This window comes from Artemia sp. Qi Xiang Cuo, chromosome 4 (assembly GCF_049724085.1).
Source record: "Artemia sp. Qi Xiang Cuo chromosome 4, ASM4972408v1, whole genome shotgun sequence".
Taxonomy (NCBI): domain Eukaryota; kingdom Metazoa; phylum Arthropoda; class Branchiopoda; order Anostraca; family Artemiidae; genus Artemia; species Artemia sp. Qi Xiang Cuo.
The window spans coordinates 22,828,774-22,851,960 of record NC_142797.1 but is presented as its reverse complement, the minus strand read 5'-3'; the positions used below and the strand labels follow the sequence as shown (position 1 = coordinate 22,851,960).

General features: G+C 36.3%; 2 protein-coding genes across 3 annotated transcripts in view; one reads left to right on the top strand and one right to left on the bottom strand.

Moving 5' to 3' along the window:
* Nucleotides 1-23,187, top strand: part of LOC148952893 (uncharacterized) — a 448,257-nt gene that overhangs the window by 258,679 nt on the left and 166,391 nt on the right. The window lies entirely within an intron of this gene.
* The window catches only part of LOC148952898 (uncharacterized), a 29,882-nt gene continuing 7,362 nt past the window's right edge, over nt 668-23,187 (bottom strand). For both annotated transcript variants that reach the window (XM_089088143.1, XM_089088144.1), the window contains 2 exons: nt 16,830-17,003; nt 668-2,625 (listed from right to left, as the gene is read on the bottom strand). In XM_089088143.1, coding sequence (XP_088944269.1) covers nt 1,217-2,625; nt 16,830-17,003 — 1,583 coding nt within the window. In that variant the 3' untranslated portion in view covers nt 668-1,216. The remainder of the gene's footprint in view (nt 2,626-16,829; nt 17,004-23,187) is intronic.

The following is a 23,187-nucleotide window of genomic DNA, read 5'->3' as shown; positions in this document are numbered from 1 at the left end:
ATCGTAAGTCTTACTGCACAGCTTACATCTAAATGGATTGCAACTGGAATGCACACGCTGCACATGGGCTACCATGTTTTTCTTATAGTTGAAACTTTTGCTGCAGAACTCACAGCTGAAAGGGTTAAGATTTGCATGTAAAGCCACATGTTTATCACGATAATCAGACACAGCGAATTTTTCGTTGCATATGTTACAGCTGTACTTCTTCTCTCTGAATTTCTTTTCTTTTCGATTCCTTGTATGGACTTGTTTGACATGTGTTTGAAGACCCGTTCTACTACCATAACGCATGTCACACTGCTTGCATTTATGAGGTCTATTACCAGTATGAGTTTTTATATGTTGATTAATCGAATTTTTGTACTTAAATGTTTTGGTACAAAGTTCACAGCTATAAGGCTTTTCCTCACTATGAGTTTTCATATGCGTTTTTAAATAGGTCACTCAAACAATTTTTCTGGTGTCTGTCCACTCTCTTCTTATGCTTTCTTAAACCCCTTATTTGAGCAAAGCTATGGTTGCATATCTTGCATTCATACGGTTTTTCTCCCGTATGAATCCTCATATGGTCACTCAATTGGTATTTTGAATAGCACTTTCTTCGACAGATTCCACACTCAAGTGCTGTTCCCTCAGTGTGTCTTTTCATATGTTGTGAGTAAATCTGCTTCGTTAACAATTTTGTGTTGCATATTTCACACTCAAACAATTTTCTGGTCTTTGTCAACTCTCTTCTGTCGCATGCTTTTTCAAATGCTGATTCAAAAGAGAAATACTAAAAAAATTTTTTCCGCATTTGTCGCACGTGAAATTTTTATCGCCAGTATGTCTTTGTATATGCATTTTAAGGTCAATGTCTCTAAGAAAACCTAAGCCACATATGTGACACAAGTATTTTCTACCCTCAACATGCTCAGTTAACCTGGGCTTTGTATAAAATTTTCTTTGACAAATACCACACTCGTGTGTTTTCCCCTCAGTGTGCTTTTTCATATGTCTTGAGTAAACCTGCTTTGTTCCAAATTTTGAGTGGCAGATGTCACACTCAAACAATTTTTCTGGTGTCTGTCCACTCTCTTCTGTAGCATGCTTTTTCAAATGCTGATTCAAAAGAGAAATGCTATAGAATTATTTCCGCATTTGTCGCACGTGAAATTCTTATCGCCAGTATGTCTTTGTATATGCATTTTAAGGTCAATGTCTCTAAGAAAACCTAAGCCACTTTTGGATTGCTCATATGGACTTTCTTATGGTTTATTAGTTTAGCTCTTGAACCAAAACGCAAGTCGCACATCGTGCATTTATAAGGTTTATTACCAGTGTGAATATTTACATGATCATTCTTGGTCTGTTTGTCCTTAAATGTTTTGCTACAAAATTCACAGCTATATGGTCTTGTATCACTGTGAGATTTTATATGGTTTCTTAAAACCCTTATTTGAGCAAAGCTATGGTTGCATATCTTGCATTCATACGGTTTTTCTCCCGTATGGATAATCATATGTTCAGTCAATTCGTATTTTGAATAGCACTTTCTTCGACAGATTCCACACTCAGGTGCCTTCCCCTCAGTGTGTCTTTTCATATGTTGTGAGTAAATCCACTTTGTTGACAATTTTGTGTTGCATATTTCACACTCAAATAATTTTTCTGGTCTCTGTCCGCTCTCTTTTGTAGCATGCTTTTTCAAATGCCGATTCAAATCAGACATACAATAGAAATTATTTCCGCATTTGTCGCACGTGAAATTCTTATCGCCAGTATGTCTTTGTATATGCATTTTAAGGTCAATGTCTCTAAGAAAACCTAAGCCACATATGTGACACAAGTATTTTCTACTCCGACCATGCATTGCCAGGTGGTGTGAGAGGGATGCACGGTTGACGTAAGTCTTTTTACAAATGCCACACTCATTAAGATTACTTTCTCTAGCGATGTTATTAGTTACTGGTTCTGAATTACTTGTAGGTTCAGTATCTTTATGTTCTGGGTTTAATTTCAAGTGCCATGAAAGACCTGTGCAGTATTTGTAAGTTTTCTCACATGTAGCACATTTATTTAAATTATCGTAGGTCAAACCTCTATGATTTGTAGACACTGGATCACTTGCAGATTTACCATTGAGTGTCGTCGCACTCAAAACCTGACTGTGCCGTCGTATATGATTTAAAAATGATTTACGAATGGTGTATGTCCTTTCGCAGATAGTGCACTCATAAGATCTATCTCTTGTCCCATTTTGAGTTTCGAAACGACAATCGAGATTACGAGTTTTCTTGAATTTTGAACGGTAAAACTGACATTGCTGAATTTCTATTTCATCATGACCTTTCATATGATTTGAAAGTGAAATGCAGAGGGAAAAGGATTCACTGCATATTTTGCAACTGTGGGTGTTTTCTGAAGACTCGATTCTCAGCGTTTTTCTAAGCCTAAGTGACATTTCTTTCCACCGTGAACCAAAGGATTCCAAAACAACTTCCTCAGGCTGTGATGGTTCTTTACTACTGGCGTGATTTTTCACCTTTACATTTTCAATGCAGCTCTCTGGGGGCATTTTTCCGGGATCAGATTCGTCAGAGGACGTCACTTCATAAGGTTCTTCGCTGTATGTATCCATTTCTAAAAAAGAAAAAGAAACTACTTTTTTCTTATGGTTAGACGTTTCTGTTCTTTTCTGGTTTTTATCAGCATTAAGCATGCCTCGTTTGACGCATCTAAAGATATTAGCGGTCTTTCTTTTATCTTTCCTTGTTTGTTTTCAGCGGCTGGCGTTTACCCCCCCCCCCCCCGATAAATAAAACCCAAGGAAAATAACACCCCACGGAAAATACCCCCTAGAAAAAAAAACAGAGAAAATCCCCCTCTCCCGTGAAAAATATCACCCCCACGCAGCTTGTTGGTCTCCAATCCCTTTGAACTTAAAAATGGACTAGAACACTCAATTTCTGATCTAATGAGCATAGTCCGAAGTTTCTTTGACCTTAAAGTGGAGGTGTGGATAAGGAAGGGGGAACCCCCGCCAAAAAATAGTATTTTTAAACCCTCTTCTCGCCTGAAATGGATATTTCTATTGCTTCAAGCCTTTTTATTGAGTTTATTTTCGTCGAATTCTCTAAAGAAAAAGGAGAAAAGGAAAAAGATGGTGGGACCCCCCCCCCTCCCTCCTCAATGAAACTCCTGAATTCAGATCTTTTTTCCTTTCCAACTCTTTTTAGGTCTCTTTTCTATATTCTCTCTTCTGTTCTTCTTTACTTTTAATGGTGTTGTATAATTTATTTTCTCTTTGTGTCATCAACTCACACATGCTATGCTTATGAGTCATAGTGTTTACAATAATTTTGTTTTAACTCATTTTTTATTTGTATATAATAAAATTTTTTTTTTTTTTTTCTTTATAATTACAATTAGTGCGAGACTGCATAGGTTTTCGTTCTAATGAGTCGACCCTCCCAAGTGAGATCCGGGGCCTGCCCTGGTTCAGGGCTTTAACGGGTTAGGTACCTTTGGCAGTGGGGGGAGTGGATAGGATGACAATAATGTCTTGACCAAAATAAAAGGCTTGGGGCGGCTTGACTTCGAATTGGTAACCCTATATTTTAATTCTGAAGCTGGGTTCCCATGACTTCAAAGGTGTTGGATGTGAACTTAAGTCCTAAGAAAATACAGATAATAGACTAGATAATTCAGTTTCAAAGTAATGAAAAAGTTAATAGTTGGTATATGGGTGATCTTGTGGGATCCCTTACCCTCCTACTGTCCCGTTCTTTTGCTTCTCTGTGATGTTGAAAATTCTAACATTTTGGAAAAAAATGCAATCTCTTTGATCTGAGGATTAAAATACAAAAAAGCAGTATGAGTATCGATCAAATAGAAAACCTACTATTTGGCAAAAATATACGAAAAACAACAGAGAAACTGCTAAAAATGGATCGTAACAAGTGAAATCTGCATAATGCTGCAACAAGAATGTAGCAAGACTTGTCCAAGTAATTCATTATTGCATACATCTACCCCCCCCACTCCTTAGGGCCGCTTAGGCGGGTTTTCCCTAATCTTACTCTAAGCCCTCCCCCAAACAAAATTTATTTGCTAACCCTCCCGTTCCCCTCCCGAAAAAAATCCTAGGCATGCCCCCCACCCCTGATGTTCAAAAACCGTCTTAATCACTCAAATAATCATAGGCACCGCGCTAGCACTGCCTAATTAAAGAACGATGTGGCCACAATGTGTTTTTTTTTCTCCATACCCGGGCACTTCGTATTGAAGGAGTTGTCGTAGAAACTTCGAAAAGGGCTCATTCGATTGGAAATTGGAGTGGCTAGTGCCCTTTTTAATAGTCGAAAGTGATTGGATAGCAACTAGCCCCCCCCACGCCCATCATTCACCCAAACACATCCAATAAAAATTTTGAGATAGCCATTTTGTTCAGCGTAGTTGATTTCCAAATAGAAAATATGTTTTTGAGGAGGACACTCCCCACAAACCTCAGGGCAAGGATTTTAAGTTGTGCCCTGGGGGCATATAAGGTTTTTATAGAAGGCGTTGTCGTAGAAACTTCAAAACAGGCTCATTTGATTGGAAATTCAGGGCTAGTGCCCTTTTTAATAGTCGAATTTGATTGGAGGGCAACTAGCCCCCCCCCCCCAAGCCCATCATTCCCCAAAAAACATCCAATCAAAATTTTGAGATAGCCATTTTGTTCAGCGTAGTTGATTTCCAAATATAAAATTTCTTTTTGAGGAGGACACTCCCCCAAAAACCTCACGGCAAGATTTCTAAATTCTATCCTGGGGGAAACTAATGCTTTTATTGAAGGTGTTGTCGTAGAAACTTCAAAAAAGGCCCATTCAATTGTAAATTCAAAGTAATCATGCCCTTTTTCATATTTGAAAGTGTTTTGAGGGCACCTAACCCCCCCCCCACGCCCATCACTCCCCCAAAAACATCCAATCAAAATTTTGAGATAGCCATTTTGTTCAGCGTAGGCTAGTTGATTTCCATATATAAAATATGTTTTTGTGGAGGACAATCCCCCACAACCCTCAGGGCAAGGGTTTTATGTTATTCCCCTGGGGGCATAAAAGATTTTTATAGGCGTTGTCGTAGAAATTTCAAAACAGGCTCATTCGATTGGAAATTCAAAGGGCTAGTGCCCTTTTTAATAGCCGAAAGTAAATGGAGGGCAACTAGCCCTCCCCCCAAGCCCATCATTCCCACAAACACATCCAATCAAAATTTTGAGATAGTCATTTTCTTAAGCGTAGTTGATTTCCAGATAGAAAATATGTTTTTGAGGAGGAAACTCCCCCACAACCCTCAGGGCAAGGGTTTTATGTTATGCCCTGGGGGCATATAAGGTTTTTATAGATGGCGTTGTCGTAGATACTTCAAAAGGGGCTCATTTGATTGGAAATTCAAAGGGCTAGTGCCCTTTTTAATAGCCGAAAGTGAATGGAGGGCAACTAGCCCCCCACCCACCGCCCGTCATTCCCCCAAACACATCCAATCAAAATTTTGAGATAGCCATTTTGTTCAGCGTTGTTGATATCCAGATTGAAAATATATTTTTGATGAAGAAACTCCCCCACAACCCTCAGGGCAAGGGTTTTAAGTTATGCCCTGGGGGCATATAAGGTTTTTATAGAACGCGTTGTTTTAGAAACTTCAAAAAAGGCTCATTCGATTGGAAATTCAAAGGGCTAGTGCCCTTTTTAATAGAGGGTTTTAGATTATGCACTGGGGGCATAGGCCTATAGGGTTTTTATAGAAGGCGTTGTCGTAGAAACTTCAAAAAAAAAACCTCATTCGATTGGATATTCCAAGGGCTAGTGCCCTTTTTAATAGTCGGAAAGTGATTGGAGGGCAACTAGCCCCCCCCCCCGCCCATCATTCCCCCAACACATCCAATAAAAATTTTGAGATACCCATTTTGTTCAGCGTAGTTGATATCCAGATAAAAAATATGTTTTTGAAAAAGACACTCCCTCACAACCCTTAGGGCAAGAGTTATAAGTTATGCCCTGGGGGCATATAAGGTTTTTATCTTATCTTTGTCGTAGAAACTTGAAAAACAGCTCATTCGATTTGAAATTCAAAGGGCTAGTACACTTTTTAATAGTCGAAAGTGATATTTTTGTTGTTGTTGCTGTTTAGACCAGGGCACTTCGTATCGAAGGAGTTGTCGTGGGAACTTCGAAAGGGGCTCCCACTTCCACCCTCCCATTTGCCCATTATGTTTAAAAACTAAGTGTTGCGTTAAGATGAAATCAAAATGCACTGTGATATTGCTAATTCAAAATAAGCCATCCCAGCAGTATCTCAAGAAGGATTGAGAGTATTATGTTCAAATTTTCAGGGCTACTTCTGCTCTTAAATTTTAGCCTAATGAAAATAGTGTAAGTGTATCCATGCTATCAAAGAAAGTACAGATTTTTTTGCGAATAGTATCAAGTTTTCCATTTCAGGTCAACTAGAGGACGTATGAAACTTAAATTAAACAGTACTATTTGTGTCCAGATTTTTAAAAGGGTGTATGTTGTTAAAAATCGCTGAAAATCTTTCTCCAGCATACAAATAGAAGGCCAAACTATAAAGTCTTAAAGACTAAGTCAATATAAAACGAACAAGAAATTAATTAAAAGTAACTTTTTCCACAAAATAAGTTTTTTAAAGTAAAGTAAAGATCTCCATCAAACCAAAAAGTAGCAAAATTCAAATCAAATAATCTACCAAGCGTGGAACTACCTCGAATCAGTATCAATAAATACATTAAACCCAAAATGAACAGAAATCATAATAAATAACCGAGTCAAACTCAAAATGAGCAGAAATTAACATAAGTTGGGCGCAAAACCCCTATGCCTTCCCAAGGCCCGAACATAATTTTCACATTAAATAAAAAATATAAAATAATTTTAAATTTCATTTTAATATAAAAAAAATTATATTTATTAAAAAAAAAATAAAATATAATTTATTTATTAAATTTATAAAAGTAAAAACATTTATATTTTTTTTTCTTTGAAAGGAGTTCTTTACTTTTCTTTGAAAAACTTATTTTGTGGAAAGAGTTTTTTTTATTAATAATATGAAAGAAGGAAGAATTCAAGGAAAAAAGACACTAAATAAAAAAAAAAAATTTTTTTTCAACTAAAAGTAAGGAGCACCATCAAAACCTAAGACGAACAGAAATTATCATATATATTAAAGGATTTCCCCCTCCTCAAGACCTCACTCTTAACGCAAAAGTTTTTTTATAGAATTAAAAAAATCTTACAATCAAGCGGCCTTTGTGTTTCAGGGGTCGTTCTTAAAGAATTGGAAAAAAAATATCAAACTTTAGCGCAAAAAGCTAGGTCTTGAGGAGGGGTCAACCCCTTTCATATACGTAATAATTTCAGTTCGTTTTAGGTTTTGATGTTTCTCATTATTTTCAGTTGAAAAAACTTATTTTTTTTTATTTTATTTCGGAACGTTTTAAAAAAATACCAGAAAATCCGACTCCTCCTTCTTGAAAATTTCTTTCTACTTAAACTACCCCCTCCCCCACCAGGTAAATTTTTCCCAGGCAATTCCATTCTAGCTGAAAACTCTACCTGGAAAATTTCTTGCGGACGATTCTTGGGGAATTTTTTTTCTTAACGCACTTTCATTTGAAAGACTTTAATTTCTGATTGTCTTTTAAATCATACCTGAAATCCTCTCATCCATGGAATACTTTTCCAGCTAATAGCCCCATCCCCCAACCCTAGTAGAAAGTTGCTACCGCAGAAAGTTCCCAGTGGAAAACTTATCCCTGTGAAAAACTCTCCTATGGAGAATTTCTGCCGTGGAAAATTCTCCCTCCCCCCCCCCTACGGAGAGGTACTCTAGACAATTCCAACCCGGTAAAAATTTCCCCCGGACGATTCTCCTTAACATCTCCACGTGTAAAATTGAGTCGGCAACGATAAAGTAAGAAAAATAAAAATGATTTTGTATAGGAATTCTGGCAAATTGTCCACGTCTAAAATTTCCACAGGGAATTTCACCCCCCCCCCCCCCGCGGAGAGTTACCCCTCCACGGAAAATTCTCCCCTTGGAGTCTTCATAGCAAAAATTCAATCCGCTTTTCGGAGCGTCCATGCTTCAGAGCCATACTTGACCACTGTCATCACTGTAGCTTCTAATATTCTAATCTTGGTTTGCAGACTTATCTTTCTATTCTTCCAGACTTTTTTTAACTGTGAAAAAACAGCCTGAGCCTTGGCTATTCTATATTTAACATCTTCACTGCTCCCACCATCTTTAGTAATAATACTACCAAGGTAAGTGAAGCTGCCTACCTGATCAATCTTTTCATTACCAAACGTCACCTTTTGATCTTCACTTATTCCTAGCCTTAGTGACTTAGTCCTCCTAACATTAATTTTCAAACCAATTCTAGCACCCTGAACTCGCAAAACCTCTAAAACTTCCTTCATTTTGCTCACACTTTCATCTAGGATGCTTAAATAATCAGCATAATAAAAGTCCAGGAGACTTTTTCCTCCCAATTTGATTCCATGGTCTCCCATTGCCTTTCCTGTGCTCCTTAAAACAAAGTCCATCAAAACAATCCATACAAATGGGGATAGAACACAACCCTGCTTAACTCCTGATTTAATACAAAACCAGCTGCTAATCTCATTTCCTACCTTAACCGCAGCAGTGTTATTCTCGTACATAGGACTAATCACTCCAGGTGCTGATAGGGTGGTAAATGAGTTTCTTAAATATGGTGGCTCTGAGGTTAGAAATAAGTTACTGAAGATTATGAATATGATTTTTGAAAAAAGGGGAAGTACCTAACGATTTTAGGAAAATCTTAATTATGCCACTTTATAAGAAAGGTGATAAAAGAGCGAAGTTGAAACTTAAAACGGACAAAAATTGTCACTTCACAGCCTATCTAATATATATCAATAAAACTAGTACAAATAAACTAACTAATTATGTTTCCCTATGCTTTTAGGATTATAAAAAACTAGCGCTTTGCTGAAAACGCAAAACAATGTAGGAGTTTTGGTACAGTAAAAGCAAACCAAATAAGGACACTTTTTACAGAATAAAAATATTATCAATCCCTTTTTGGATCAATTCCTTTTAAGATAAAGCAATAATCCATTTTAGGATTGTTGCTTTATTTATTTTTTTACGTTTAATTTGATATCACTTCTGCACAATGGATCAATGACTGGCAATCATTTTGGTTCTGAAAAGGACATGTCACGATTAGTTTGTACACAAGTTCGAAGTAAGCCATATTGATAGTATTAGGGCTATATACTACCTTTAGAATTTGTACCATAACTTGAAATTCACTGTTGTATAGAGAGAAATCATTGGATTTCCAGAGCTCCTATTATGTCTTATTTGATCTTCATTTCAAGTAATACTAAAGCATGTTTCTTACAATTTCAGACCGTATATTACTCGAGACTAAAATGGTACCTGATGAATCAATCCAATATTTCTGTATGCTGTTCAATGACTTCGCGGTGATTAAGAAATACTTAATTTTACGCTTATATTTTTAAGATAATTTTAATTGTATACTGTAAGTTACTAATGTCACAACTCATGCAATACTATGAAAAGCTTTGTAGATTTGCTTATTGTTATCAGGCTACATACTCACTTTTGAATCCCAAATCAATATTCCTGTTTTTCATACTTGACTCATGTGTTTTCTGTAAAAAGCTAGTTTTTTTATAGTCCTAAAAGAATAGGGAAACATAATTAGTTGGTTTATTTGTACTAGTTTTATTGATATATATTAGACAGGATGTGATATATATTAGATAGGCTGTACTAGCTTTATTGACATATATTAGAATCGCTTTTTATAAATTTTACTTGATAGCACATTCCCATAAAGTGCACTTTCGGTTGTCTCCCCCATTTTTTTTTTTTTTTTTTTTTTTTTTTTTTTAATTAAGAAAGTGCCTTTTCCAATGAAAAGACCAAAAAAATTGTTTCTCAAAACCTAGACAGAAGCAAAAAACTAACGGGGCAAGGACGTCCCTTCCTCTCAATTACCGCCGTTAGAACTAGCACACAGGCTTCATCGCAGAGTGAAGTTTAAAGGTTCAGTTCAAAACTGTTGATCATTCAAGCTTAATTTTTGGTAGATTTTCAGTTGGAAAGTTTTTAGTTTTAGTTAATTTTTAGTTAATTTAGTTAATCTCGCAATAATTGTTTACTTTTAAGATGAGTAGGCGATTTATGAAATTTACTAAGAGGGTCTGGAGGGTAAGTATATGTGAGGGATTTTATAAACCTCCAGTTAAGGGCTTTGGACAATAATTATTGCAGTGGTACCGTTTTATGCTTCAAAACTCTTCCGCTTAAGAAGTGGTACCAAAAGTGCCGTTTTTAGTGCTTTATGGCACTTTTGGATGGTAAAATTGATAAAAAGCAAGTAGATATGAGTAATAGGTTTAAAATGAGCCTTCCTGGGATTTGCTTTTAAAAATGAGTCATTCAAATTGGCAAAATAGTGGATTATCTGAAAAGTAATCATAAAAAGGGACAATCCATGAACGAAAAAAAAATTCAAGCTGGAATCGAACGCATAATAATCTAGTTTCAAGTCCAGTGCTGTATCAACAGAACGATGCCTTTAATAATGTAATTTAATATATTGATGTTTGTAGAACTTTAATTTCGTAGCTTATTAAGGGGGCCTGGAGGAGGAATTTACGGAAAGTGTTCTTGCAAACCTTCAGTTAAGGGTTTTGGGACCATAATTACTACAATAAAACCGTTTTATGCTTCCAAGATTTTCCACTTAAGAAGTGGCACCAAAAGTATTGTTTTCAGTGCTATATCACTTACGAATGGTAGAATTGATAAAAAAAAGCACGTAATAATGAGCAAAAGTTTTCAAATGAGCCATTAAACATCACTCAAAAAAATTGTGGTCGCCCACTAGCCCCAACTTTTCCACTTAAGACATGGCACCAAAAGTACCGTTTTAAGTGCGATTTGAAACTTGCAGATGGTGCAATTTATAGGAAGAAAGCAGACATGAGCAATATTTTTTATATGAGCTATCAAAAATCTATGTAAGATGTTCTGGTAGCCCGCTAGCCCCAACCCTCGAGAAACGGCATAAAAAGTGCCTTTTTTCGTGCCATACCGTAGAAAGGGGTAACTTTGAACTAAAGATCATAAAAAATCAAGGCTATTTTGTTTATGTTATTCTTTAAACTTGGATTTGCTCGAAATCATTTTTGGCGTTTGGGGAATTCGTCATTCTGCCTCGAATAGCAACTGTCCCAAACTGCTAGTCTTCATGTTGTTAGAGCTACACCTATCTAAAAATGGTCTTCAAAGTTACTTCTAGGGGTGTTTAACTTTGAACACTCAAAAACTTCAACAGGTAACTTTGAACAGTCGATGAGTTCTTCTGGCGTAAGACTTCCAGTTAAAAAAAAACTAGTTTATTGTGAGAAAAGCATCACTTCTAAAATAAAAAGGCAAAAGAGAGTCAAATTAGTGCAGTATCAGCTGACCAAAGTCATGATCAAATACAAATTTTGCGCCGTGAGTGAGTCGGGGTCTGGAAGATCTTACTGTACCTGGTCAGGATGGATTAATGCTGAGTCTTTCACCCTGGGAAAATAGAAGGATCCATCCTTGTTCTTTCGCAGGCAGATCACGTTTAGCGAGCCGTCAGAGGAAGGAGCATCTACCACAAAAACTGCAAAATACTTGTAAATACGGCCCATGAAGAACGTTGCGATGAACCAACGTCCATCCACGCAGGTTGATGGGTAGTTTGAACCCGTTATGGCTACTGCCCCGCTCGACAGCCTAAAGAGCCCAGTGCTCGCCGACTAATCAACTTCCACTTCAGAGTCGCTCTCGGATCCTGTTGGGACGTCAGTCGTGTCGGACTCGCAACTTGAATCCTCTGCGTCTCCAATACTTTTCCCTGGTGCGACGCTAAGACGTTTGCGCGTGACGTTCCTCACAGATTTTTTAAATCTGCGGGCTTGCAGGACATCCAATAAAACTTTGCTGACGTTGTTCGCAACCTCGTACGGAGTTTGATGGGCGAAAGCGGGTGGTCCTGGAGGACTCTGGAGCGTGACAAGCATTTGGCAAAGCCATTTTTAAGATTTGCTTTGCCATTTGTGGCTAGAATTTCCAGGAGTAGCTTTAAAAGCTGGGGGAATTTGTCTTTTCTTACCGCTGTCTCGTTTGGGTTGTCCATTTTGCAATCATCAAGCATTTTCCTCCATGCTCTTTTCATCGGAACGAAAATAGCAACGTCCAGTGGTTACAGTATATCTTTAGCGTTTGGGGGGAGGCATACAAAGCGAATTTTGTTTTCTCTGCAGACTTTCAACACTTTTCCAGAAAAGTGAGAAGACAGGTTGTAACCCAAAAAAACTTTCACTTCTGCTTTCTTACTCAGGTAAGGGAGTGCCAGCGACATAAATAACTCTTCAAAATTTCACTCTCAAACCATCCGGACTTAGATACAGCATACCTAGCTCCTTTAGGGCCTCCTGTACGCCATGAGCTAAACATACCCTTAGCTTTATAGCACACGAATGGTGGAAGCAGTTCGCCTTCTGCATTTCCACATATAATTAGGGATATTGCTGCCTTTGTTTCATTCATTATTCTGGAGGGGTATTTGGCACCTCTTTTCACGATGCATTTCTTTTCCCCGGGGTTGTAGGTTAAGTTAGTCTCATCACAATTGTAAATATTCGAAAAAGGCACATCCTGAATAGTCACTTCTAAATTGTCATAGTACTCATTCAACATTTCAGACGAAACAGAAGAACGTTTCTTTGAGTAGTTGGCTACGGTTCTCAATCGAAGCTTTGAACGATGTCGATCTAGGAAGGAATTGATAAAGTCTCGCCCAGGTACATTATTCTTAAAGCAATCTACTCTTTTTCCAACTGATTCAAGCTAACTCTTGACTATGAGTTTCAACTCAAAGCGATCGACGGGGAACCCCCACTCGGCACAGGTAAGCAATTGAGAGACGATGGCTTCTCCCTCGAGCCCCGACAATGCCGTCAGTCTTCCCACCTTTTTGTTGTGCTTTTTATTCATTCGGTGAGAAAGAGAACCCAAAGAAACCCCGTATTTCTCTGAAGCCTTTCTCATTGTTAGGTCTCCTTTCTTTATGTCCTCAAGAGCTTTTTCCATCACTTCTTCATCATAATTCGCATACTTTCTTGCATTTGCTGGTTTCGTGTATATTCTTGGTATCTGCAAAAATTGACACAGTAAAAAACAAATAAAAAATTAAATCAACTGGGGATTTTTAAAAAAGTCAATGAAGATTTTATTTTAGCGAATATTTCGGTAAAACCGATAAGATGTGAATAATTGAAACAAAGCCAAGACTAAAATACCAACGATGAAACCAGAAGGGAATACAACCAAAATTTTCAAAGGAATAGTATGTAAAATTCAAATAATTTTACAATTCTAGGTTTTTCCAAAAGAGACGGGGAAAATCCCACCAATTTTTATCTACAATTGTCAGCCGTCTTTGCACAGCAAGCTGTGAAAGGCGACCCTTTCAAATTGTTTATGAAAAATTGTTCATGAAAGCTGTATTAGAGCAAGGTAATACAGAAACTTCAATTTTGGTAGATGAGATTTACCCCACCACTCCCATTGATTGCTAACGGACTTCCATCAAAGAAGAAACAAAAGTAGGCCTGAAAGAATTAGGAAGTGGTCCAAAACGTAATCAGTAGTTAAAACCAAGTTTAACAGCTGAACTTGATTTGCGTTTTCCTGGGATCAACAGATTTGCAATGGTTTCCTAAAGCTCTGAACAGCAGAGTGAACACTTTTAGTGTAATCTCTTTAGTGTAATTTACTCCACTTGTTTTGCTTAAAAGTGGGTTAAAAATAAATTATTATTATTATTACACCAATTCAACGTAAATTTTAACAATTGACCAGCACAGAACATTGAAATTCATATTGTAGAAAGACAAGGCTAACTTTAAAACAAATGTTCAAAGTTACCCCGAAAAAACAAAATACTTGCAGGAAACATTGGACACTGCCGCCATATTGAACCTATGGAATTAGGAAGAGATTTCACCAGAAAACCTAACCATTCGGCTCCTCAGCTATAGAAAAATGTTAAAATGAAAGTCCTAGTTTAGTTTAAAGTAAAATCAAACTAAAAAAGGGTAACTTACTTTAGAACTTTTTCACAATTTTGAACAGCTCAAATTCTCTTGCAATTAACAAGATAAAATTTTGTCCAATGATGATTTCAAGAACTACCAACTGATTCAGACGCCATCTATCAATAATCTAGCAATAAGTTCGAACGAGCGATTCAATTGTCGTGCAATATAGAGCGCTTAATGTTTGTTACTGATTTTGTTCAAAGTTTTCCCTTTCTACGGATTGGGACTTGGAGACGGAGGAATTTATAAAAACCACATACATATATGAGAAATAGCTTTTGAATGAGCTCTTTAGCATCTCTCTATGATGTTCTAGTAACCCGCTAGGTCTGGAAAAAAAGAAGAAGAAAAAAAGACCGTTTTAACATTTTTTAACTTTAAGTTACTATAAGCTGTGGTTCCCTCTTTACTGGGTTGCAGAGTGCTTCAACTATGACAAAGAGTCCATTGCAAATTCTCCCCAGAAACTAGTTAACATTGGAATCTATTAAATCTAATAGATGGTAGAATTAAAAAAAAAAAAAAACCTAGTAAATATAAGCAATAGCTTTTATTTGACCCATTAAACATCTATCTAAGACGGTGTGGTAGCCTGCTAATGTTTCAGTAGCTTACTGATAAGCAGACGATTTATGAAACTTACTAAGGGGGCTGGAAGGGGGAGTGTACGGGAGGGGTTCTTTGAAACCTCCAGTTAAGGGTTCTGGAACATAACTATTAAAATAGTACCTATTTTGTACTTCATAGCTTTTCCACTTAAGAAGTGGCACCAAAAGTGTTGTTTTCAGTGCTATATCGCACTTAAACGCACTTGAGCCATTAAACATCACTCTTATAAGTTCTGCTAGCCCAATGACCCCAGCTTATCCACTTGAGACACGGCACCAAAAGTACAATTTTTAGTGCTATTTGGAACTTACTGATGGTGGAATTATTTATGAAGGACGTAGATATGAGTAATATCTTTTATATGAGCTAAACACGATCTATTTACTATGTTCTGGTAGCCTGCTAGTGCAATCGCTTGAGAAGTAGCACAAAAAGGATCATTTTAGTGCCATATAGCCCTTCCGGACGGCAGAATTCATAAAACGCATCTATATGTTAAAAATAACTTTTGAATGAGCCATTAAGCATCTCTCTATAATGTTCTGGTAGCCCTCTAGGCCTGTTGAAAAAAAAAGACCAAAGAAAAAGAAGGGAGACAGATCAGTGTTATCCATACAAAAAAGTGATTTTCCTTGTTGTTCAAGGAGGGCGACTGTAATTCCTCTGTAATAGATTTTGGACTATGCTGGTTCCAATGGTACGCTTTTCATTTTGATCTGACGCCATTTTCGAGGGGTTTGAGGCTTTTTTTAATATCACCGTAAGGTTCTTTTTGTAATTAACTTTTACTTTTAAGACGAAACGAAATAATAGTCACCATTCCTGGTGGTTACTATGGGCTGTGGTTCGCTCTTTACTAGGTTGTAGATACCGCTGCAACCATGATCGTGATACTCATTCATTTAATAGCGGACTTGAAGCTAAGCAGAAGTACGCTTTGATTACGAAGGTTGAATGCCTAAAGGCAGTCAGATTTTCTCTTTGCATTTTATGGGTTAACTTAGCGTTGACCAATGATTCAAGGGCGGAGCAAAGCTAGGATGTGACGGAAACTGCCTAAAGAATGTGCACATTTGTTCTGGACGTTGTGACTATGACATCAAATTCATCAATTCAAACAAATCAAATTCCGTATCAACATTTTGACTGACGAACACAAACAATTCAAACAGTTCCAACGAAACATCCCCCGCAACTTGCCCTGAAAGTTTCAACTCTATACCTCTAGCCGTTCCTGAGCTTTTCCAGATGCGCCCTTTCGACAATTTGCATGCGCATAGTTTCTTCTGATTTTGCTTATTATTTCCTTAAACGTTCCTTGAAACATTAATCTTAGTACATTTACCCCTTTCGGATACGCAGGATCAAACATGCCCCCTTCTTAGTGATAAAACGTATTTGTAAAATAATGGGCAACTTGCTCACTTTAAAACCTTGCACCAGGGCCTGAGAGGACCGTGTCATCCCCTGACTAATAGTTATTTGACCTTTAAATAATTGTGAACCAATTTGTTATTTCGAAATTTGGATCGATTGTCTTTGGTATTGACAGTAACGAGAATCTAAAAGGGATATAGGAAGGAAGGAGTAGCCTCCAATAACTTTCAACTCTTAGAAAGAACAATAAAGCATGTAATTTTTAAACAAATAAAGCATCTCTTTCCGCACAAACTGAACTGGGAAAAATACGGTGCCTTGAAGCATAATAGAACTGCGTGTGGCTCTTTCGGTCATGTTGAGTACAAGAAAAACAAATTCGATCGCAACAATCATAAAAGATCCTTGATTGCCAACGGGCACCCTCCCCAGTTTTTCAGAAAGAGGGATAGGGTCAAAAGAATCAGGTCTCCGCGCCATAAGAACCAATTTTTTGGCAACCATTCACAAACAGTCTCAAAGAGGGGGGGGAGGGTATTTCGTTGTTAACCAAGACATTCTTATTTAAACAACATTCACCCTTCTATAAACCCCTATGAAAACACAGATATGTTTAATTAAATGACATACCTTCATCACTGATATCATTTATATCAGAATCGGACGATTCAACGTAAATAGTATTTTCCTTCCTTTTTCTAAGATTTGGTTTTTCTTGAACCTCTGGTGTTGATTCGACCATTGATAGATAATCTTTTTTTACTTTCTCTTCTCTCTTTTCTGATAGAGAATCAACTTTGAAGTCTGGAAATGAAAGAGATGATTCTTAGTAAAAGTTACGCAGTCTTGCTTAAAACACGGTCTGTAAATTGACTTTGTACAGTATGTTGATAGCGTCATTCTTGTCTTTCCTTACTGTTTCTAGTAAACACGTCCCTTTGTAACAAATTGAATACGAGATCGGAATCGTTACTTTTTTCAAAATTGACTTTTTCTCTATTGTTCGAAACACATTCTTGTTCTATCTGTCAATGAGAAAAATCAAAGATTAATAATAACATGGGGTTTCCTGACCTTTGATATCACACTTGTATTTCGGAAATAAAAATTAAAATGACACAAAATCAGCTAGAAAAGTTGCACCACTACAAATTTGTTCCAAACTTTTCTCTACTAAAACTACCTTTTCTATTATTTTATCAGATTTATGTTACAGACAGAAAACTAATGTTTCAAGCTTCCGTCTTCTAGTTTTAAAAAAAATTATGCATTAACTCTTCACTCATTGAGCAATCTAAAATTTTATGATTGAAAGTTGAACAGTGTTTAATTCGAGAAAGTTATGAACAGCGTATACAATTGGCACTGCATTCTTGTCTAATTTCGATTTTGCTACCAACTGTAACAATAAATTAGCCCAAGCATAAAATTTTTTACAATTAGTTTTGTATAAAAATCAACTATAGATAATGAAAATAAAACAAGAAATATATGGTAAATTAGGACTTAAGGTAGACAATGTCACTTTTTTTTACATTTACAAAGCAATAGTAATAAAAGAAACAGCCGCAAGTAGTCGCAGTCCCAGCTACAACTAGTTACGTTTTGGTAGCAGTAGTATTGGCACTGAAAGTTTCCTGATACGACTTTTCAACAACCTGAAAGCAAATAGTGTTTGATTTAGTTCGACAACCACCGCAGTATTCCCCGAAAATGTCAACTTAATACCAGTTATTCAGGGTGCGCCTTTTTGACAATCTGGATATACATAGTTTCTTTTGATGTAGTTCAAAATCCACATCAACATGACCAGTTAATTTAACACGGCAGCATTTTTGGGAATGTTTTAGAGCCATCTATTCCAAAAGTAGTACACTATTAAATTGCTAATCAAATTTTATTAAGTTAAACTGTCAGTTTTTTAAAGCTTTGATAAAAGTTATATTATTTAGTGTGCGGCCTACTATAAAAACTGTGCCCCCCCCCCCCTACCTGAAAAATTGTCTATATTATTTTCAAAGAAAGTACGCAAAACAAGGTGAAGGAATCTTTCAAGAATCAGTAAAATTGACAATCCTAAAAATTTAAAAACAAAAAAAAATTTTTAAACACGAAAAACGGGTTTTAATTTTCTAACAAGCAGTGAACTACAAAACAATTAATTATGCACAAAAGCTCCGAATATTTCGGCTCGACATCCGGTAGCCTTTATCAACGGAAAAAAAAAAAAAATAAATAAAGCAAAAAAAAAACAACAAATTAAATTAAATTAAAAAAAAAAAAACTAAACACATAAAGAGAACAAAAAGAAAAAACGAAAGAAAAATATAAATAAATAATAACAAAACTCACATATTAATTAAAAACTTCCATGCACTGAATGTCTTTCAACTGGCCTCCTCTCAGTATATAAATGGAAATATATTAAATAAACACTTCCATGTACTGAATGTCTATATTGATTCTACTCGCCTCCTCCCAGTAGATAAATTGAAATCTATCAAAAATGAAGAATATATTTATACTTAGACCAAAACAATAAAAGGTCAACTAACCCCCGGTCCATAACCCTTAATTAAATTTCACAAGTTCATCAACCATTTTATGAATTATAAATTGAATGGATTCGTTTTGTTGCAAGCTTAGCTGCAGTTCGTTTACTTGTCTCATCATTTAACCCATTCTGACCTTTGTTCGCAAGGTCATCTTTCGTTTCAGAAATATTATTAAAATCAGTATTGGTTGAATATCTTGCCTGCATTTTAATTAAACTATTATAAATTGAATTGATCCCAAATTCCCCTTTATCTCTATTGATACTAGTACCCCCATATATTATCTTTTTTATTTCTATAATTTCCCTGAAGATTTGTAAAAGTCCTACAGACGTATCTACTATTTTTGTTTGATCAAATAAAATACTGTGATGAGGAAAATTATAAAGATGTTCTGCAACCGCTGACTCAAACGTTTCTGGTGGTTTGTTTTGTTTTAGAGCGTAATCTATTGCATTCTTGTGTTGTTCTAGCCTATTTTCTAAAGTTTGTTGCGTTCTACGGAGCTTTTTGGAAATATTCGGAGCTTTTGTGCATAATTAATTGTTTTGTAGTTCACTGCTTGTTAGAAAATTAAAACCCGTTTTTCGTGTTTAAAAAATTTTTTTTGTTTTTAATGGAAAAGCAGTGTGGTCTAAGAAATTATTTACGCCTAAAAATTTCTGAAATATTCTATCTCTTCTGGCGTTTTTCTGCAACCCAGTTTTCTTTTTAGGTAATATATACAGTAATGTTAACACTTATGTTTAATAAACAAAAACTTCAGTTTGAAAAAAGGCACAGGCTACAAAATCTTTGGACTCGAAAATACAAATAAGACAAGGAGAAACAAAAATATAGCAGAAACTTAATACAAATGCAACAAAGGTTAAACACTACTACTACGACTACTACACTGCTAATGCTAATACTACAGCAGCTACTCCCATTGGAATACTACTAAGGCTAAGGGCAATAAGGTAAAAATTTCAGGAAATTTTAGGGAGAAGTTAAACTAATTTTAAACACACTATGTGCATACAGAATGTCAAAAGGTTGCCAATAAACAAAAGAAAGCAATAAGCTATTACGTCATACTATCTCCTCCAATTTTCCAGATCCGAATGACATTCCTTTGTCCAAATGGGTATCCTATTTTTCAAACGAATTTTGTGAGCCTGATCCTGTTTTAGAGTCACAATTTTGGGACGAGCTGTACAACTTCATTGATAAATCTCCTGATCTTGATTTTGTTGCTACTTATGACACTGTCATAAAAGCCATATGTCGACTCAAAAAGAAAGCTTTTTATTGATGAGCTAAGACTGAAATGTTACATTCTCCCACATCAGTTCGGTTTTCAGGCTAATCTTGGCTGTTATCATACTCTTACAGTAGTTTTTATTGCCCTCGCCGACGCTGAAACTTGGGGAGAAAGCCTGATCCTCGCCCGACATGACGTTAAACGTGCCTTCAATTCCTTAATTCATTCGTCCGTGTTCCTTCATATGGCATAGCAAGGCGTCAACCCATCAATTGTCCATGTTCTCAGGTATTTATAAAGGAATCTTAGAATGCGTTTAAAGCTCCCATCCTGTTTACTCCTGCAGTCGGCTCAATCCCATCAATGGCAATACAATTGCATTAATTCTCGTGTGAGCCCAAACTCTCCGAATCGCTCGAATATGCCTGTGATTCCTAAGTACCCCATCCCCGTTAAGAAAGGGACTAGATTGGGAGCTATCCCTTCCCCAACCCTGTTCAGTAATAGTGTGGTACACGCACAGATAAAATGTCATCCTTCTTGGATTCTTGGGCGAATCAATGTGTCTCTTATTTTTTTACTGATGACATCTTAAATCTCAGCCGTATGATCCAGCGCATTGAGCAGAATGTCAAAATCCTCAAAAGATGAATATTAAAAAATCGGACTATCTATTAATCCTGAGAAGACCAAAGTCGTCCTTTCAATTGGCGAAATCCCTCTAATTCTTTCCTAAATCTGAATGGTTCTCTTATCAAACCTGCAGACCATATTGCATACCTGAGCCTTCCAAATGGCGCACCTATCGGCCACAAGCGTTGTTTGCTGATATCTCGCGTTGTGCGTGAAATTAGTATTTCTTACACTGGAATCATAAAAAGCAAACTACGCTTCAACATCACCTTCTAGCATCCATCTACATCCTTCCACATCTGCTTTACATTGCTCCTTTCTGGAAATTTTTTACAGTTACAGATAAAAAGCACTTACAATCAATCTTCTTCAGATTTGCTAAGTATCTTACAACTTCGCCCAATAGTAAACAAAACTTAAAAACAAAACAATTCTAATAACAATAAATACATAAATGAATAGGCTTTTTATGGCGATTCCGAATATATAAAATTTATTAAGTTTAATGTTACCCATCAAAAGCTAAAACCCCGAGAAAATTTGTCGGATTTTCGAAAAAAGGTGGAACCTACTCCCAAACTCGGGAGATTTCAATGAAAATCCCACCATCATATTCAGCATATTGAAGAATCCTACTGTAGATGTTTCAAGCTTATGTCTCAAAAATGTGGAATTTCTCATATTTTTTTTTTACATGAAATATCAATGATGCACCTTTTTTTCCCAGGGGTGATCTTATCGAGCTAATGGCTCTAGAAGATCAAGAGCAAGCTCAGTCGAACAAAAGTAGAAAGTTCTACTGCCCTTTATCAGTGACAAAAAGATTGGGCCACGGATAAGTCTAGTCCCCATCTGTAAGCTTAATGTTAATTATTTTCCGGAATTCATATATGATTTTTTTCCATTGTCCAACTTTCTGTTTAGCTGTTCAGTCATATATGCATGTTTGTAAGGAGAGGCATCCGAGGGGAATTTTCTGGTACAATAAATTTTCCGCAAAAGAGGGGTAGAAAGGGAGGGAATTTTTAGGTAAGATTTATGGAAAGGATCAGAAATTTAAGTAAAACAACATTATTTTCGACTGAAAGTAAGAAACATGAAAGACCTAAAACCGGACTGGCCAGCCATGACAACACAAGAGAGGAAAAATCTCCTAAAATGAAGAACAAAAACAAACAGAACTACAGCCAGTACAAGAAAACAAAAACAGCAAGTAGCCTGGTCTTAGTGAAATGAGGATTTGGTAATTCATTGGTAGACAGGGTTTTTAGGGTTGGTAATCCTTTGTCCGAGGGGCACGGGTTCTACTCCTGGTGATGCCACTTATTTGGTATGGGACGGGGGTCAATGGTGTGACTCATTAAGCTCAGTCAGAGTCAACCCAGCTCTAAATGGGTACCTGGAGAAATCTGGGGAAGGTAAGCAGAAAGTGTTTGTGAAAGCACAGAATGGCTGGCCTTCAACCCCCCATTGCACTTCCTGGAATAAGGGCCACGAAACGGAAATCAGCACCACCGGGTTGGACCTTGAGGGTCTAGTGCCTTCATACTTACTTTATTTACAAAGCTTTTAGAAGCTGTTCTCCGGAATATCTTGGCTCATTTAAAAGATATCTTATTTTGTAACAGTTAGGCTATCCTATTAAATTCGGAAAGGAAATAATAGAAAATAGACAGAGTAATCATAATAATAAAATAAACGAAGTGCCACAGTCTTCCGAATCGAAAATGACTAATAGTTGTATTTCTTTACCATATGTACCTGGCATAGGTGAGAAACCTGAACAAAATTACGTAAATATAACATTGATGCTTGTTTTGAATCATTTAGACCATTTAGTAACTGTCTAAATTCTTGGCAGGATCCTCTTGGCAATTTAGAGAGTGACATCTGTAGCATTGTGGAAAATTTTACATTGGCCAAACCCACCAACAGTTTGTGAAACGGTTTATGAGCATCGTAATTCAATCAATAAGGCTCTAAAATTTATTCTTTCGTTTCAGATTTGGCAGAATACACCCTACCACCCTGAACATTGCATGCCACAGCCATTTCTAGCAATGAGCCTTAAAGAAATGGGCAAGAGAAGCCATTGAAACGAAAAAACATATTTTTGCTGATCTTTCCATGAACAGAGATACAGATAATTTAAATATTGACTCAATTTATTCCATTATTCTTGAAAATGATAATATTGATCATAATGTTAATAAGTTCCCTCAAAATGACCAGGGGACTAAAGTAACACAGCTTTGAATGCCAACAAAAATATATTTAACAACAAAATAATTAATGTAATATTTATTTTTTTTTATTTTGTATCCAGTTGCTTCTGTGAGTTCACTGAAGTCACACGTAATATTTTATAGAAATACTCTTTGGTGTTGAATCAGAGTAGTATTAATTGTAGATATACAGATATTGGTTTATTTCTTTTTTTTATTGTTTTTAATTTCAGATTTTATTTAATTGTATAGATTATTTTAGATTTTATCTTTTTATCTTAGATTTTAGATTTTACCTTTAGTTCTTTTATTTAGTTTCTTCTAAATTTAGC